The sequence below is a fragment of the Mesoplodon densirostris genome, chromosome 4 (assembly GCF_025265405.1).
Source record: "Mesoplodon densirostris isolate mMesDen1 chromosome 4, mMesDen1 primary haplotype, whole genome shotgun sequence".
In the NCBI taxonomy this organism is placed as follows: domain Eukaryota; kingdom Metazoa; phylum Chordata; class Mammalia; order Artiodactyla; family Ziphiidae; genus Mesoplodon; species Mesoplodon densirostris.
In genome coordinates, this window is record NC_082664.1 from 179,686,643 (window position 1) to 179,704,279 (window position 17,637).

General features: G+C 40.0%; 1 protein-coding gene across 1 annotated transcript in view; it reads right to left on the reverse strand.

Moving 5' to 3' along the window:
• Window positions 1–17,637, reverse strand: part of ST8SIA6 (ST8 alpha-N-acetyl-neuraminide alpha-2,8-sialyltransferase 6) — a 128,671-nt gene that overhangs the window by 30,346 nt on the left and 80,688 nt on the right. Inside the window, exon 4 of the mRNA XM_060095492.1 lies at window positions 5,317–5,403. Coding sequence (XP_059951475.1) covers window positions 5,317–5,403 — 87 coding nt within the window. The remainder of the gene's footprint in view (window positions 1–5,316; window positions 5,404–17,637) is intronic.

The window sequence follows — 17,637 nt, forward strand, 5'->3', positions numbered from 1 at the left end:
TTAAAAGCAGAAGGCAGACAGCTTGACATTCTTAACTTTGTACAGTTATACGTAAATGAAATTATACACCAAGGGAGAAAAAAGGTGGTAGAAAATTTTCAGCTCTTACTCAAATCCCTCTTTAGGATCTCACAGAAATAACAATTCATAACTGAAGTCTAGAATTATTTAATTAATTAATTTAGAATTACAAGTACGGATAAATCTGAGCTATAGCCACACCTAAACCTAACGATAATCATGCTTAACATGGAAGGTGAAACAAACAATCAAACCCCAAAGCAAACAGAGCCTCAGGTCTGGAAGAGTTCTTAGAAATATTTTATCCACTCTGGGGCTCCCAGGCTCCTTGAGAGTCTGATGAAAGTTAGGGATCTTTTTCCCAGAAACATGTGCAAAGTGTCACATACAATTTCAAGGGCTTCATGGAACCACCAATATAGATCTCAGATGTTTCCAGGTAAAGGTTGAGGGAAGTTAGGGACTCAGACCCCAGGTACAAGTTCTCAGACTCACAATTAAATTACTGAATGACTAAAAGGTTAAGAATCTATGAAAATAGGACAAACATTGTTAAATGGAAAAAAAATTAAGACTGCTGAGAAGATAGGCTTTTCCCGGGCCATATTTCTTACATAACCTAGCTTTTAAACTTTCTTTTCTGGGAGAGCCCATTTTCTCTCAACACTTACATGTTTATCCCAGACCAAGGAAACATCTTCTGCATCTGGTTGTCCCAAAGTCATCTCAAACACAGCCTGCCCCAAATAGGCTTATCTTCTCAAAAGCAATTTCCCCTTGAAATCTTTCTACTTGTCAATAGCACCACTATTACCCCAATCGACCAGACCCACATTTTCTCATGGGTCTTTGACTCTATTTTTCTTTCTCCTTCAATTAGAAAACTAGGAATCAATAAGCAACCAAGTTCTGCCCCTTTTTCAGTCATGTTTACTACAGCTGTTTATTGGGTACCATCTATGTGATGGTCACAGGAGATACAAAGATTAAAAAAAATAAACCATGTCCTCAAGGAGCTCACAGCCAAGTGTCCTTTCCTTGTTATTTCTATACCTACCAGTGATGTTTAAGATCTTCATCATATTGGAGTCATCTTTCTACCACCAGCCCCTGATGGCTCTGGTTTCCTTCAGTTTATTCACTGCCTCCTAAGACTCTGCTGACTGAATGCATTCCTTAAAATAATAGATTCATCATGTAATTCCCTTGCTGGCAATATCCCTATTGGGTTCCTGGTATCTACAGAAAGCCTGTGGAAGGATTTTACTCTGATAATCAGAGTCCTGTGCATCATCAGGCCGACCCCATCTACCTGTAAGTAACCCCTGCATCCCAAGCACCCTCTAGTACAAGTTCACTGCAACAGTGAAGCTGGTCTTGAAACTTACTCATGTTTATTCCTGGTCCCATCGCTCCTGGTCTCTCCCTCTCTTTCCACGTGTCCCCAGAGCTACAGCTCAAGCCCTGACTCTTTCCACAAAACGTTTCAAGAAATTACACCCCACAGAGACCGAGCATTGATGTACTATGGTATTTGTACACGTCACTCATTTTTACACTAAATCATAAATATTCACACTTTTATTTCTTGCCTCTCCAAACTGTTTAAATTTCTTTGAAATCAGTAAGAAAACCCTACATTCCCTTGTTGGTTTTCATGCATCCATTTATTTAATACATATTTACTGAGGTTCTATTTTGTGCCTGAGGTTTGTGTTTGTGGTTCTACTTTGTGTTTGAGGTTCTACTCTAAGCCTGCGTAACAGGTTAAGCCTACTGTGCTTTGACAGAGTAATCCCGAAACAAATATTTATTGATAAATAAAATGTATGCCCTATGCTAGCAAGTAGCATATTTATCTAAGGAAAGCTTTTAAAAGCTCTCTGATTTTGAGATCCTGTGACCACAAAGTCCCATAATCTTCAAATAGCCCCTAGGTGTCAACTTTTGGGAGTTTCAACAATGAGGCTACAGCTGGATTTAGAATATATTCACTTGCTCATATTTTTCAGAATTTAATGTCACTTTTGTTATTCCTGCTAAAAGAATATTACCACCTTTCACTTTTCTTCAATTTGGTATAAATTGCTATAAATAAATAAAATGAAATAGAACACTATTTAGTTACTTGACATCTATAATAATAGGGGACATTTCTATAATTCCAGCTTTATAAATAAGCCAGAAACTCCCCAGATTTGGCCAGCTATATCTGTAAAAACTGAGGAAAGTGAATGGTTTATTATGATTTAATTGCACAGATTTCTGATGAGGGTTTATATACTTTAGTTCACAAATATGCCCATAAAAAGAATGTACCAATATAATACATATTCAAGTAAATAAGTAAGTGTCACCATGACTGTTCTCTTGAAAGACAACAAACAATAAGTGTTACGGTCCCAGATGTTTACTTAAATTGGCCCTGAAGGGACCAATGATTACCTTGGGGTAATCATCACAGTTATGGATGCACTGTTTATACTGAGATGGTTCTAAGGGAAAAATGGCCAATCCGCATACCAGCCATCTATACAGCATCTATCCATTATCATTTGCACCAGTGACTTTCAGACGGCTTTGGATTCAAAGAGACTCCTGATTTTTAGTGTGTGCACGTGCACACATACACACACACACACACAAGAGGGAAAGAAGGAAAAAAACCTTTAAAAAGAATTCTCTTTTTAACTGAGCTAGACGTTGTGCGTAAAAACTTGCAGAGATCATTCAAGGCTCAGAAGGAGTTACCTTCTTCCAGAGAGGATTATTTTTTTTAATTTAGATATGCAGAAAGAACGTTTGTTATGAGGGATTGGCTCACATGATTACGGAGGCTGGGAAGTCCCACAACAGACAGTCTGCAAGCTGGAGGCTCAGGAAACCAGTGGTGTAGTTCTAGTCCAAACCCGAAGTCTGGGAACCAAGGGAGCCAATGGTGTAAGTCCCAGTAGGAGTCCAAAGGCTGATGGCCAAGGAGAAGATGAATGTGCCAGCTCAAGCAGAGGAAGCACGTTTGCCCTTCGTCTACCTTTTTGTTCTATTCGGGACCCTCATGGATTAAATGATGCCCCAGGATTATTTTGTTTTTATCAGGCATCTAGGCTAAGGGCAGACCTAAATCCAAGGGAGGATGGAAATGACTTCAATTGGGCCTCAGTCTTTTAGAGAACGGGTCTCTTCTAGGGTATGCTGGAAGCCCTGCTCTATGTCTCTACCTCTCCTCTATGCTTCTGCTTTTGCATCCAGCAAGTTCCTTGTGAGGGAAAGCAGCTGCTCTAAAGGCGTCTCTTCTCCTTCAGCTCCTCTCTTCTTCTGGATCTTAGTCCTGGAAATCCCCCCTGCCTTGGTAGCTCTCCATTGCCCTCAAAAGAAGTGTTTCACATACTTCGTTTTGTTTGTATTATTCTCAGGAGGTTTGCCCTGAATCAACTTTACCTCCAGAAGTGGAAGCTCCTTTATCCTGAGTTCAATTGTCGGTGTCACTACTCATCTAGTCCTTCTCCAGCTAATTATCTGGGATTGATCCTCAATAGTTCAATACCTCCATAGCTCTCTCTTTCTTTTTTTGCCTACTCTTCACTTGTAGAAAGGTCTCTCAAAACCAGACTCTTCTGCTACTCATTGACCCGGTGACTGCTTAGGTTACAACTGCCCTTGCGACTTTCTATCAGGTCTTCCTGTCACGAGAATCTCTCACATCTAGTCTTTGGTAGGATTGTGTCTAAGTCCATCTGAGCTGCTATCACAGAATGCTATAAACCAGGTGGCTTATAGACAACAATTTATTTTCACAGTTCTGGAGGCTGGGAGTCTAAGACCAAGGTGCTGGCAGATTCGGTGTCTGGTGAGAATCCACTTCTGGGTTCTTCGACAGCTGTCTTCTTGCTGTGTCCTCACATGACGGAAGAGGCAAGACAGCAGTACGTGGTCTCTTTTATAAGGTCGTGAATCCCATTCATGAGGGCTCCACCCTCATAACCCAATTACCGCCTACCTCCCAAAGGCCCCACCATCGAATACCATCCTGTTGGTGATTAGATTTTTAACTTATGACTTTTGAGGGGACAAGTTCAGTCTATAGTGGACGATCTTGCATAAAATGTCCTGCAGATGAAATAGTTACACAGGAATCCCACACTCTAAACTGCCAGTTAGGAAAGACAATGGAATCCTACAGGAGGCCGTGACAGCCATGTGTCTACCCAGTGGAGGAAAGATGTTCATTTTCAGCTTTAATCCAATCAGGAAGTTTCTCTCTTACCCAATGGGAGTTGCCCACAACCCAGCTCCAGTGGCACCAGAATCAAAGACAGCTGGTCCAATGACTCCAGCCTGTACTGACTGAAGGACCCTGCATGCAGAAGAGCTGGCTTCCCACAGCAAACAGAACTGAGCAGGGTTAGAGAATCTCAGGGGAAGGCCAAGTCTCTTTAATAAGGTTTTTAGAAGAGTCGATGCTTAATGTAAATTTTGAAAACAGGAACCAGTAAAGATAAAAACATATTACCGAATTGTAATAACCTGGCACAAGACAAAACCTGTGTTGATGCAAAGAATCAGAATGTGGCAAAGAAAAGCAGAGCAAGGTAGCCCAGGTAGGCAAAGAGATACCTGGCCTGGCTGCACCCTACGAGCAGATAATGGGAGGAAGCAGTGCCAGAGAACTATCCAGGCATCCCCCGCAGGGTACTGTTTTGACACAATTTATTTCTGTCTGGGTGGGCTCCGAGGTATTCAAGCACAAGACAGCTCTGTAATCATCCACTGATAACCTGGTCTTGTCAGGTTGACGGCGCCCCCCTGGGTTATTACCTGGAGCATCTCATGCTCCTGAATGGTGCTGAGATTAAAAAGCTAATGAGAAAAACGGGAAGGGAATATGCAGAAAGGAACATAGTTTTTGTTCTAGAGTGTTGGGACTATAGGTGATTTTTTTTCTATGTTTTCCAAAATTCCTTTACACTGCTACATGTTATTTACAAATAAATGTCAAATACAAATGGTACAAAGCAGCAGCAACATCCTCTAAAATATGATAAAGAGTACAACAAAAACTTTCTTTTTGAAGTTGGGATTTCTGTAATTAATTTCAGCAACATAATTACAAATTTCTATCTAAGAGCTGGGGATACGGGGCCTTGCGTCTCATGAGAGGATCTCAGAACGAAAAGTTCCTGATGGTCGCTTGGCCCCTTCTACGTTTCTTTTTAACAACGCATTGCTTATTTCAGCGACAAAGCAGATGTACAAAACATTTTTTAATCTCATATTATTTATGAAGAAACTTTTTACCTAAACTTCTCATGTTCTTCCGCTTGTCGCTTCCATGGACAGCTCTGGATATTTGTGATAATCTGAAGATAGTCATCCTCTGAATACCTAAAAGTCAAATGTCAATGAAATTAGAAAATAAAGATCTCACTTATTGCTAAATGATTATATAAGTCTTCTAAAGGACACTTATAATCTACTCATTTTAGCCCTCTAAATCTTTTCTGAAATAAGGTGATGTAGAAATAAGTAAACATCACACCCATTTCAAAACTTCTAGGAGCATGCAATTCACAAATTATTACTATGTTGATTTAGGAATATGTAATTTTCACATTCATAAGTCAAGTTTAGTATTACTAACCAACCACGACAGCACACTAATTCACATGCATATCTTATGGCTAGTTCACCTTAGCTTCTCATTAACAAATAAATATATTTTTATAGACACTTAACATAAATATATAGTTTACCATCTTTTTCAGACTCTAAGTTGATAGATTTACCTTGGGATATATGGATAACATTTCCACAAAATAATCATCTTAAATTTTAATTCTGAACAGTACATGAGAAAACCAGATTGGGCCAGGTTAAAAGAGATGTATATTGGCATAAAAATCTACAGGCATAGTGGTACAGTTTGGCCGGATCCCAGTCCCTGGTAGATCTCCCTCTACCTGAAATTTCATCATTAAGTAATAACTCCCTTAAATCACAAAATAGCCTCTAGTCTTTAATGGTTATCAATTAAAATGCATATATCCTTTTGAGTGAAAAAACCCTTAAATTTCCTTTCAGTTAATAGCATAGTCATTAGTTGCCAGCTATTTGAGATCAAGGCTTTGCAATAAAAAGATAGAGTATATGTTGATGAGTGTCTGGGAAAGGCAGTAAAGAATCTTGTCAGAAAAGGATCTTCTCCACCCCCATGCAGTATAATGCAGATGCTCCAAAGTCTGTCTCTAAAAGGAGGTATTTATTATAGGTGGGGAAGGTAGTCAACCAATCAACTCCTTTGCCCTCGAAATTTACCTACCTTTTGGGTATCTCGCCTGTCAATGTTGCCACCAAGATTAATCGAAAATATTTTCTCTTGGTTCCCATTGGACCAGCTAAGAAAAGCTGAAAATCTTGAAAGACTTTGCAAAATACTAAAGGAGAACAAAGCAAAGAGCTACCACAGGAGAGATTAAAAATAGTTTGACTTGCATACAGGTTTCCAACCTCAACCATTTTACCTCACTCTCACGGGCCCCAAGTCTTGTCACCAAGGGACTCGAGAGATCTATACTCTAGCCCCAAAGCTTTGTCTAGATGTGGCACTTCCCAGCTGGAGTGAGGATCACCTGCCTCCACAGGGTGAGAGTTAATCTAAAGACCTTCCGCAAAACAGCATTAAGCTAAAAAAAAGGAAAAAAAAGAAGACATGCACATTCAGTAGCCTACTCAAGACCTCTCAATTTCTGGCTCTTCAAGAGAGAGACGTGACATTGTGACTATCCTCTCCTGCCTGGAGAAGTCTTATCTACCACCAAGGCGTGGTTTTTAGTCACTTGATCACATTGGAAACAGGACAACCATCAGAGCAATGTGTGTACCAGGGTCCATCATGCAAAGTAACAAAAGAATTGTCATCTCACATTTTTCACAGAACTAGAACAAATAATCCTAAAATTTATATGGAATCATAAAAGATCCAGAATTACCAAAGCAATCCTGAGGAAAAAGAACAAAGCAAGAGGCATAACCCTCCCAGACTTCAGACAATACTACAAAGCTACTCAAAACAACATGGTACTGGCACAAAAACAGACATATGGCTCAATGGAATAGAATAGAGAGCCGAGAAATAAACCCACACACCTACAGTCAATTAACCTTCGACAAAGGAGGCAAGAATATACAATGGGAAAAAGACAGTCTCTTCAGCAAGGGGTGTTGGGAAAGTTGGACAGCCTCATGTAAATCAATGAAGTTAGAACACACTCTTTTGCCATACACAAAAGTAAACTTAAAATGACTTAAAGACTTAAACATAGTACTCGACACCGTAAAACCCCTAGAAGAGAACACAGGGAAAACATTCTCTGACATAAATCATACCAAGGTTTTCTTAGGTCAGTCTCCCAAGGCAAGAGAAATAAAAGCAAAAATAAACAAACGGGACCTAATCAAACTTACAAGCTTTTGCACAGCAAAGGAAACCATAAACAAAACGAACCTAAGACAACCTATGGAATGGTAAAAAATATTTGCAAATGATGCAACTGACAAGGGCTTAATTTCCCAAATATACAAACAGCTCATACAACTCAACAACAAAAAACCAAATATCCCAATCGAAAAATGGGCAGAACTAAATAGACATTTCTCCCAAGAAGATATACAGATGGCCAATAGGCGCATGAAAAGATACTCAACATCACTAACTATTAGAGAAATGCAAATCAAGACTACAATGAGGTATCCCCTCACACCAGTCAAAATGGCCATGATTAAAAAGTCTATAAATAACAAATGCTGGAGAGGGTGTGGAGGAAAGGGAGCCCTCCTACACTGTTAGTGGGGATGTAAGTTGGTGCAGCCACTATGGAAAACAGTACGGAGGTTCCTCAAAAAACTAAAAATAGAGTTACCCTATGATCCAGCAATCCCACTCCTGGGCATATATCCAGAAAAGACAAAAATGCTAATCTGAAAACATACATGCACCCCAATGTTCACTGCAGCACTATTCACAATAGCCAAGACATGGAAGCAACCTAAGTGTCCATCAACAGATGAATGGATAAAAAAGATGTGAGATATATATATGTGTGTATACACACACACACACACACACACACACACACACACACACACACAATGGAATATTACTCAGCCACAAAAGAGAATGAAATAATGCCATTTGCAGCAACATGGATGGACCTAGAGATTATCAGACTAAGTGAAGTCAGATAAAGATGAATATCATATGCTATCACTTATATGTGAAATCTAAAAGAATGATACAAATCAACTTACAACACAGAAACAGACTCACAGACATAGAAAACAAATTTATGGTTACCAAAGGGTGGGGGGGGGAGAGATAAATTAGGAGTTTGTGATGAATAGATACACACTACTTTATATAAAATAGATAAAACACAGGGAACTATATTCAACATCTTGTAATACCTATAATATAAAAGAATCTGAAAAAGTATATGTATATTGTATATGCATATATGTATATACCTGAATCACTCTGCTGTAAACTTGAACCTAACACAACATTTTAAATCAACTACATTTCAATTAAAAAATTTTTTAAGTTATAAAAGAGTCATCTCACAAAGCTCAACTAAAGAGAAATGGAAAGGGAAGGGCCAAATACAAATATCTAATTAAACCAATGAGAACTGCAACTGTATCTTAAGTCATCAAAATAAAATGTATCATGAAAAGTACAGTAAATGAGAAATTATTATCCTATCATAAAAACCAAATGTGTCAGAGTCTAAAGTTTTGTTTAAATTTCATTTATTAAATTAAAAAGAAATTAAATTTCTCATGATGTATAGCTAAGAAAATAAGACTAGTGAATTTGAAGACACAGCAACAGAAACTTAAAAATGAAACATAAAGGGGAAAAAAGGTTGAATGAAAAAGCTGTAGAGAATCATTCAGCTGTGAGACAACCTCAAGGGGCCTAAATGAGAAATTATGGTCCTAGAAAGAGAGAAGAGACCAAAAAAATTTTGAAAAAATTATGGTGGCAAATTTTCCAAATTCAAGGAAAACTATAAACCGACAGATCCAAGAGTCTCAACAAACCCAAAGCACAGGAAACATGAAGAAAACTACACCAAGGCACATAATAAAAAAAAAATTCTTTAAACCAGTGATAAAGAGAAAATCTTAAAAGTAAAAGAGGAAAAAGACACATTATGTACACAGAGATAAAGATAAGAATTACAGGGCTTCCCTGGTGGTGCAGTGGTTGAGAGCCCACCTGCCGATGCAGGGGACACGGGTTCGTGCCCCGGTCCGGGAAGATCCCACATGCCGCGGAGCGGCTGGGCCCATGAGCCATGGCCGTTGAGCCTGCGCATCCGGAGGCTGTGCTCCGCAACGGGCGAGGCCACAACAGTAAGAGGCCCGCATACCACACACACACACACAAAAGATAAGAATTACAGCACACTTGTCAGAAACAATGCAAGCCAGAGGCAGTGGAACAATGTCATTAAAATACAGTACAGGATTTGACAGGACTGTCGGTCTAGGATTCGAGAGGGAGAAAAGCTTTCAAAAAATGAAGGTAAAAGAAGGACTTTTTCAGGTATGAAAAGGCTAAAGGAATTCATACCAGCAAATCTGCAGTACCAGGAATGCTGTCCAGAATATGTAAAGAACTCACAAAGTTCAATAAGGCAAACAGCCCAGTTAAAAGCTGGGCCAAAGATTTGAAAAGACACTTCACCACAGATGATAAACAGGTCACAAATCAACCCATGAAAAGATGCTCAACAACATTAGCTACTAGGGAACTGCAAACTAAAATCACAATTATATACTACTATGCATCCACTAGAATGGCTCAAACTGAAAAGCCAGACCACACTCAGTTTGGCAAGAAGCAGAGTAAGTGGAACTCTCATACACTACTGGTGAGAATGTCAAATCTACAACTACTTCTGAAAACCACTGGGTAATTTCTTCAAAGGGTAAACCTACATATACCCCATGCAACCCAGCTGTTCCATTGCCAGGTATTCCAAGAGAAATGCAAACTTAAATCTGCAAAAAGACTTGTATGGCAGCTTTATTTGTAACAGCCCCAAATAACTATCATGTGAACATCCGTAAGAGGTGAATGGATGAACAGATGGTGGTATCTACTTACAGAGGAATAGTGTTGCTTTTATTTGGTGATGAAAAGAAATGAACCATTGATACCTACAAAAACATAGATCAATCTCAAAGTAAGTACACTGGATGAAAAAGTATAGACAAAAAGAGAGTACACAACGTAGATTCCATTCCAGAAAATGAAAACTAGCCTACAGGGACAGAGCGCCCGTGAGGAGTTGCCTGGAAATGGGGGCTGGCACAAGACGGGCAGCAGTGGTAGAGAGGAACGGATGACAGAAAAGCATGAGAGACCTTTGGTGGGTGACGGATGTCTTCCTAATCCTGACTGGAGTAATGGTACACGCATATGCCAAGACTCCTCACATTGCACACTTAAGTTGCAGTATATTGTACATCATTTACCCCTTAAAAAACTTTTAAAGGGTTTCCCTGGTGGCGCAGTGGTTGAGAGTCTGCCTGCCAATGCAGGGGACACGGGTTTGTGCCCCGGTCTGGGAAGATCCCACATGCCGCGGAGCGGCTGGGCCCGTGAGCCATGGCCACTGAGCCTGCGCGTCCGGAGCCTGTGCTCTGCAACGGGAGAGGCCACAGCAGTGAGAGGCCTGCATACCGCAAAAACAAAACAAAACAAAAAAAAACACTTTTAAAATGTTCATATTGGGCTAAAAAATTGTATTTTCCATGGGGATATAAATACGATAATGAGCGTTATCCATTGGCCATTGCTGAGGACCAAATATCTAAAATTCAAAATTCTAGTCACGCTGAACCTACCGTATATTTAAATGAATGTGCTTTTTAAAGAACTGAGAAGTTGCTACTTCCTGTGTGTTCTCCGAGTCCTTAGAGCAGTACTCCTATACCAGCCTTCCTCACATTGAATTTCATCCCATGTTCACACACTGGCTGCCCTTCTAGACTATGCCTTCCCCCACAGGACCTCGATGGCTGAGCATTTCTAGACGAACACAATCCCAGGTCAAGCTGATTATTCTTGTTAACCCAGGAAATACGTGAGTCATTTAATTATAAATACAAAATGCAATGAGGTCATAAACTACTGTAAGTTCAAAGCAGTATTTCCTTACTCCACGGATTATGGCTTCTACTCAGTAACATTCCCCAGTGCTGACCTGCACTCCCTTGACCTGTTCACAAACCACCCACTCCTATATTAAAGCCTACGCCTTCTTCAGCATGTTGCCTGAAGAGCCTCAGGTGAGAGCTCAGTAGCTAGTCAGTCACTTCAGCCAGTCCATTACCGCAACCCATCCTTCCTACTTGCCCAGTTTCTTTTCTTTTTTTAATAAATTTATTTATTTATTTATTTTTGGCTGCTCTGGGTCTCTGTTGCTGTGTGCGGGCTTTCTCTAGTTGCGGCGAGCGGGGGCTACTCTTCGTTGTGGTGCGTGGGCTTCTCATTGCGGTGGCTCCTCTTGTTGCGGAGCATGGGCTTTAGGCGCGCGGGCTTCAGTAGCTGTGGCACACGTGCTCAGTAGCTGTAGCTCGCGGGCTCTAGAGCGCAGGCTCAGTAGTTGTGGCGTGCAGGCTTCAGTAGTTGTGGCACATGGGCTCAGCAGTTGTGGCACACAGGCTCAGTAGTTGTGGCTCATGGGCTCTAGAGCGCAGGCTCAGTAGTTGTGGCACACGGTCTTAGTTGCTCCGCAGCATGTGGGATCTTCCTGAACCAGGGCTCAAAGCTGTGTCCTCTGCATTGGCAGGCGGATTCTTTTTTTTTTTTTTTTTTTTCTTTTTGCGGTATGCGGGCCTCTCACTGTTGTGGCCTCTCCCGTTGCAGAGCACAGGCTCCGGATGCGCAGGCTCAGCGGCCATGGCTCACGGGCCCAGCCGCTCCGCGGCATATGGGATCCTCCCAGACCGGGGCACGAACCCGTATCCCCTGCATCGGCAGGCGGACTCTCAACCACTGCGCCACCAGGGAGGCCCGGCAGGCGGATTCTTAACCACTGAGCCACCAGGGAAGCCCCCCAGTTTCTTAGCATGAAATAAAATGAGTGTGCACGTGTGCGTACCTGGTTACACTTTTACCCTTTTTGCAATGATTAACCCATGACTGCCTCCATCTTCGACTTTGAACTCCCTCAATCGTGATCAATGCAGAATTTGCTGAGATTTCACACAGGAAATAGAGGAAAGCGGTTATGTTGTGAGAGATCTAACCTGTGCAACTTTTAAAAGCAAAAAACACAGTAAATCCCTATCTCATTTTGGCCAACTCTTGGACTTGAGAGTAAGCTCTTTTCTCAACTCTCTTTGCTGCCGCAGGATGGGTGTGGGGAACCTCTCTTCCCAGCTCCATACTTGCTTTCTCATTATTGTGCTAGAGCTGGTTCATACAAGCTTGGAAGAACTGCCTGGTAAATGTCCAGCAACATTGTGAGCAGGTTGTTAAACCACTGGTAGCTTGAAATTAGCCAAGGTGGGAGTATTTACATCACTGGAAGCAGCAAATGTGATAAGTTAGGGCTTTCTCCCCAAGCTAGTTGTTAAATGTGAGCGCACCACTACCCCTATCCTTCTCCACCCCTGTTCCACAACCTGTGAGACTGGCTCAGAACTTTCCAGTCTTCCCCCAGTTTGAGCCTTATGGAGGCTGGCCGAGAAGGCTAGGTAATAAGACTTTGCTGCCACACCTGACTCATCAAGAAAACTGATTCAGAGGGGTCCTAAGCCTCTGTGAAACAAAACTATCATACTAGATCCAAGGAGCAACTACAGGCTTGGGAAATTACAGATGACTTTATTTCTCCAAAGGTTTTAAGCACTATTCTGTATATTATACTTTAACTTTGGCTTACTTGAAAAGCAGAGTTTGTGTCATTTTGACAATCATCTTTCCCATTATATCAAGCTGTCTAGAACATTAAAATGATCATCCACTGCCAGTTAGAAAAAAAGTTCATTGTAAAGTATGTATAGTCTTAAAAACGTTTTGTGTTCATGACATATGTCTCCCAATAAATTGTAGCTGGCTCCAATGTAACTTAATATTGAAAGATGCCAATCATAATGTATCTGATTTTACTAGGAAGTTAGCTGCAGAGAAGGGCTTTTGACTTTATAGTCCCTGATACTTAAAACCAACTCAAACACATTACAGCAGACATATGTATCAATATTTTAAAAGGAGAAATACTCCTGGCCATTTTATAATCAGAAGACAATACTCAAGCTACTTACCTCCTGGAGTTGCTGTGTTCAAAGAATCTTTTTTATGTCTAGAAATGAAGCATTATCCTCTGGTATTATAAAGGGGAAGACTAAAGAATAAGGAACGTTAAAGAGACGTTTTTTTCTCTATATGCTGGTCCTTTTCTACTGAACAATAAATCACCAACCAGCTTTTTGAGATAATTAACACTACCACAGCACCATCATGATTTGTAAGGTGGAAGCATGGCTAGAGAAGGAAAAATCACATGGATGCTACGAGTGTGGGCCAATTTGTGAAACAAATGTGCCTCTATAGAATTTTCCTACTGAGTAAAATGCTCTAAATCACATCATACTTTCTGAAAATTACAGTTACAGTTGTTTTTCAATTGCAAAGTATGGTCTTCACCCCAAAATTGTGAGAGGCAGCTACCCGTATGATATCACCCCCATTTTTATGGATGACAAAACTAAAAGTTCTGAGAAGATAAAAAGCTTGCTCAATGTTGTACTGTAAGCAGATGAACTAAGAATTAAACTCACATCTTTTCATTCACACTCTGGCTCTCTTTCCAATATATCATGCTGCATCTCATCTATTTTCGGAATGAAACTGAAAATCAATCCCATCAGAAGTATTATCTGGTACCAAGACATACAATAAATCATACTAAATAATGAAGCAAGTTATTTTCAAAAGAATAAATAATGTCTATTTCAGTCATTATTAATAATACTCAAAATGAGATACAGCTTATAAATAACACAAAAATGATACTAGGTAAATATAATATTAAAATTTTAAATATTTTTCTAAGACAAATACTGTATGATATCACTTACAGGTGGAATCTAAAAAAAATAAAAATAAATAAAAGAAACAAAAAAGAAACAGACTCACAGCTATAGAGAACACACTAGTAGCTACCAGTGAGGAGAGGGAAGGGGGAAAACAAGACGGGGGAGAGAATTAAGAGGCACAAACTACTGTGTATAATATAAATAAGCTATGAAAATATATTGTACAGCACAGGGAATATAGCCACTCTTTTATAATAACTATAAATGGAGCATAACCTTTAAAAATTGTGAACCACTATATTGTACACCTGAAATGAACATAATATTTTAAATCAACTATACCTCAATAAAGAATAATAATAAAATGTTTTTGTAGAGATGTCTCTTTGGAGATGAAGACCCACATGCTGTGACTAGTTTTATTTCAAATAAGATATAAATAGGACTTTTCAAGAGGCACAATTTATGGTTAGTTAACTTAACCATTAAATATTTATTGGGTACTTATTAGATGCCTAGACCTTATCTTGAAGATATTCATTTATCAGTCCTATGTAAACAGCTGAGGTACTGATTTAGTTTCCTATTATAACATCTCTTCATGGTGAAAGCCAACCCTTTTGTCTACTGAAATGGGTGGAGACACCCCAATAATATTAAGTCAGTAGGCTTCTAAGTGGTATCCTGTGTAGATCAAACAGTCTTCTGTAATTAGTTTCTATAAAAACCCTGAAGAGCTCAGGTCTACATGAAAATAAATTCTGCACGTCAATACAGCAGTATAAGATTTTCAGTCAGTACAGCCAATTATTTCCACTGGGCAATACTTTTTAAAGGAATGGCTGATCTGAGAAAATATTTGAAGAGATTAGAGTTGAAAACTTCCCTAATATGGGAAAGGAAATAGTCACTCAGGTCACAAAGTGCAGAGAATCCCATACAGGATAAATCCAAGGAGAAACACGCCAAGACACATATTCATCAAACTATCAAAAATTAAATACAAAGAAAAAATATTAAAAACAGCAAGGGAAAAGCAACAAATAACATACGAGGGAATCCCCATAAGGTTAACAGATGATCTTTCAGTAGAAACTCTGCAAGCCAGAAGACAGTGGCAGGACATATTTAAAGTGATGAAGGAGAAAAACCTACAACCAAGATTACTCTACCCAGCAAAGATCTCATTCAGATTCGATGGAGAAATTAAAACCTTTACAGACAAGCAAAACCTGAGAGAGTTCAGCACCACCAAACCAGCTTTACAACAAATGCTAAAGGAATTTTTCTAGGCAGGAAACACAAGAGAAGGAAAAGACCTACAAAAACAAACCCAAAACAATTAAGAAAATGGTAATAGGAACATACATATTGACAATTACCTTAAATGTAAATGGATTAAATGCTTCAACCAAATGACATAGACTGGCTGAATGGATCCCAAAACAAGACCCTTATATATGCTGTCTACAAGAGACCCACTTCAGACCCAGGGACACATACAGACTCAAAGTGAGGGATTGGAAAAAGCTATTCCATGCAAATGGAAATCAAAAGAAAGGTGGAGTAGCAATTCTCATATCAGACAAAATAGACTTTAAAATAAAGACTATTACAAGAGACAAAGAAGGACACTACACAATGATCAAGGGATCAATCCAAGAAGAAGATATAACAATTGTAAATATTTATGCACCCAACATAGGAGCACCTCAATAGGTAAGGCAAATGCTAAAGGAATGGCTGATGAATGTGTGACAGCTAAAAAAGAGAAATATGTAGCAAGCAGACTGAATTGAGCTACACATGGTACTGACATACCGACATTTCAACCACTAAAAGCAGGATAATTCAATTTACATCGTTTTTAACTCTGTGTGATGGTAACTTCTAATTAGAATGCTGTGATTATTGTCACTTGGCATAGGAGAAAGGGATTCAAACTTTTTATTCTCTGCATACCTTTTAGTGTCCCTCAGACAAGTTAAGTATTCCAAAACAGCTTTAGGAATGAATTCTTAAAGATGCCAATGTTCTTCTTCACAGCGCCACTGAAATCTCCAAATTGCCACATTTGAAAAAGTCAGATTTTTTTTTTTTTTTAAAGAACACTTTCTCTGTCCTGGATCATTAACTTTTGGGGTTTGGACAGTAATTGTATGTTTAAGACACTTGCTAGGAAATAGGCAAGCAGTGACTAACTTTAGCCAACCAAGAGGGAAAGGGGTATCCATTTACAAAGGGGTGCGACATGGTAAAGGAAAGGCTACACGGATTGGTGAAGCACACTAAGGCTACAATAGGGGTAGAGTAGGAAAGCTGTTACCACCCTAAGTCCATACACTAGTCAGAAAGAGCTATAGGGGCTTCCCTGGTGGCGCAGTGGTTGAGAGTCCGCCTGCTGATGCAGGGGACGCGGGTTCATGACCCGGTCCGGGAGGATCCCGCATGCCGCAGAGCGGCTGGGCCCGTGAGCCATGGCCACTGAGCCTGCGCGTCCGGAGCCTGTGCTCCGCAACGGGAGAGGCCACAACAGTGAGAGGCCTGCATACCGCAAAAAAAAAAAAAAAAAAAGGAAAAAAAAGAAAGAGCTATAGCTAGAGGTGTAGAAGAAGGTCACAGGACTGGAGAGGTGGCCTCTGGTAGAGGATGAAGTCATCCGTAAACCACTCCCACAGAGAGGGATCCAGGGGAATAAATACCCCAAACTTTCTGTCTTCCCATTTTTTACTCTCATACCAATGACTTCTAGAAAGTGACCCTAACCAGAAGCCAAAAGTTATGAGAATCCAACTAAGGTAGCACAAGGAAATCAGCCTCCTGGAGCGCACAGCAAGAATGAAAAAGTTAGAGAGAGTAGATCTGGAAGATGAAATAGGAATACATAACATAAGTGGAAAGCTATTCATGGTGCTATTTATCAGAATTATTTTGGGGTAACAATTTACTTCACTGGACTAATTTGATATAATGCCAAAGTCAAGCAGTACCTCACAGTCCAACAAAAAATATCATTTTAAGAAGCAACCTAAATATCCATCAACAGATGAATGGATAAAGAAAATGTGGTACATATATACAATGGAATATTACTCAGCCATAAAAAGAAACGAAATTGAGTTATTTGTAGTGAGGTGGATGGACCTAGAGTCTGTCATACAGAGTGAAGTAAGTCAGAAAGAGAAAAACAAATACTGTATGCTAATGCACATATATGGAATCTAAAAAAAAAAAAAAAAAAAGCAGTACTGATGAACCTAGTGGCAGGGCAGGAATAAAGATGCAGATGTAGTGAACGGACTTGAGGGCACAGGGGGTAAGGGGAAGATGGGATGAAGTGAGAGAGTGGCATGGACATATATACACTACCAAATGTAAAATAGATAGCTAGTGGGAAGCAGCTGCATAGCACAGGGAGATCAGCTCAGTGCTTTGTGTCCATCTAGAGGGGTGGGATAGGGAGGGTGGGAGGGAGACGCAAGAGGGAGGGGATATGGGGAT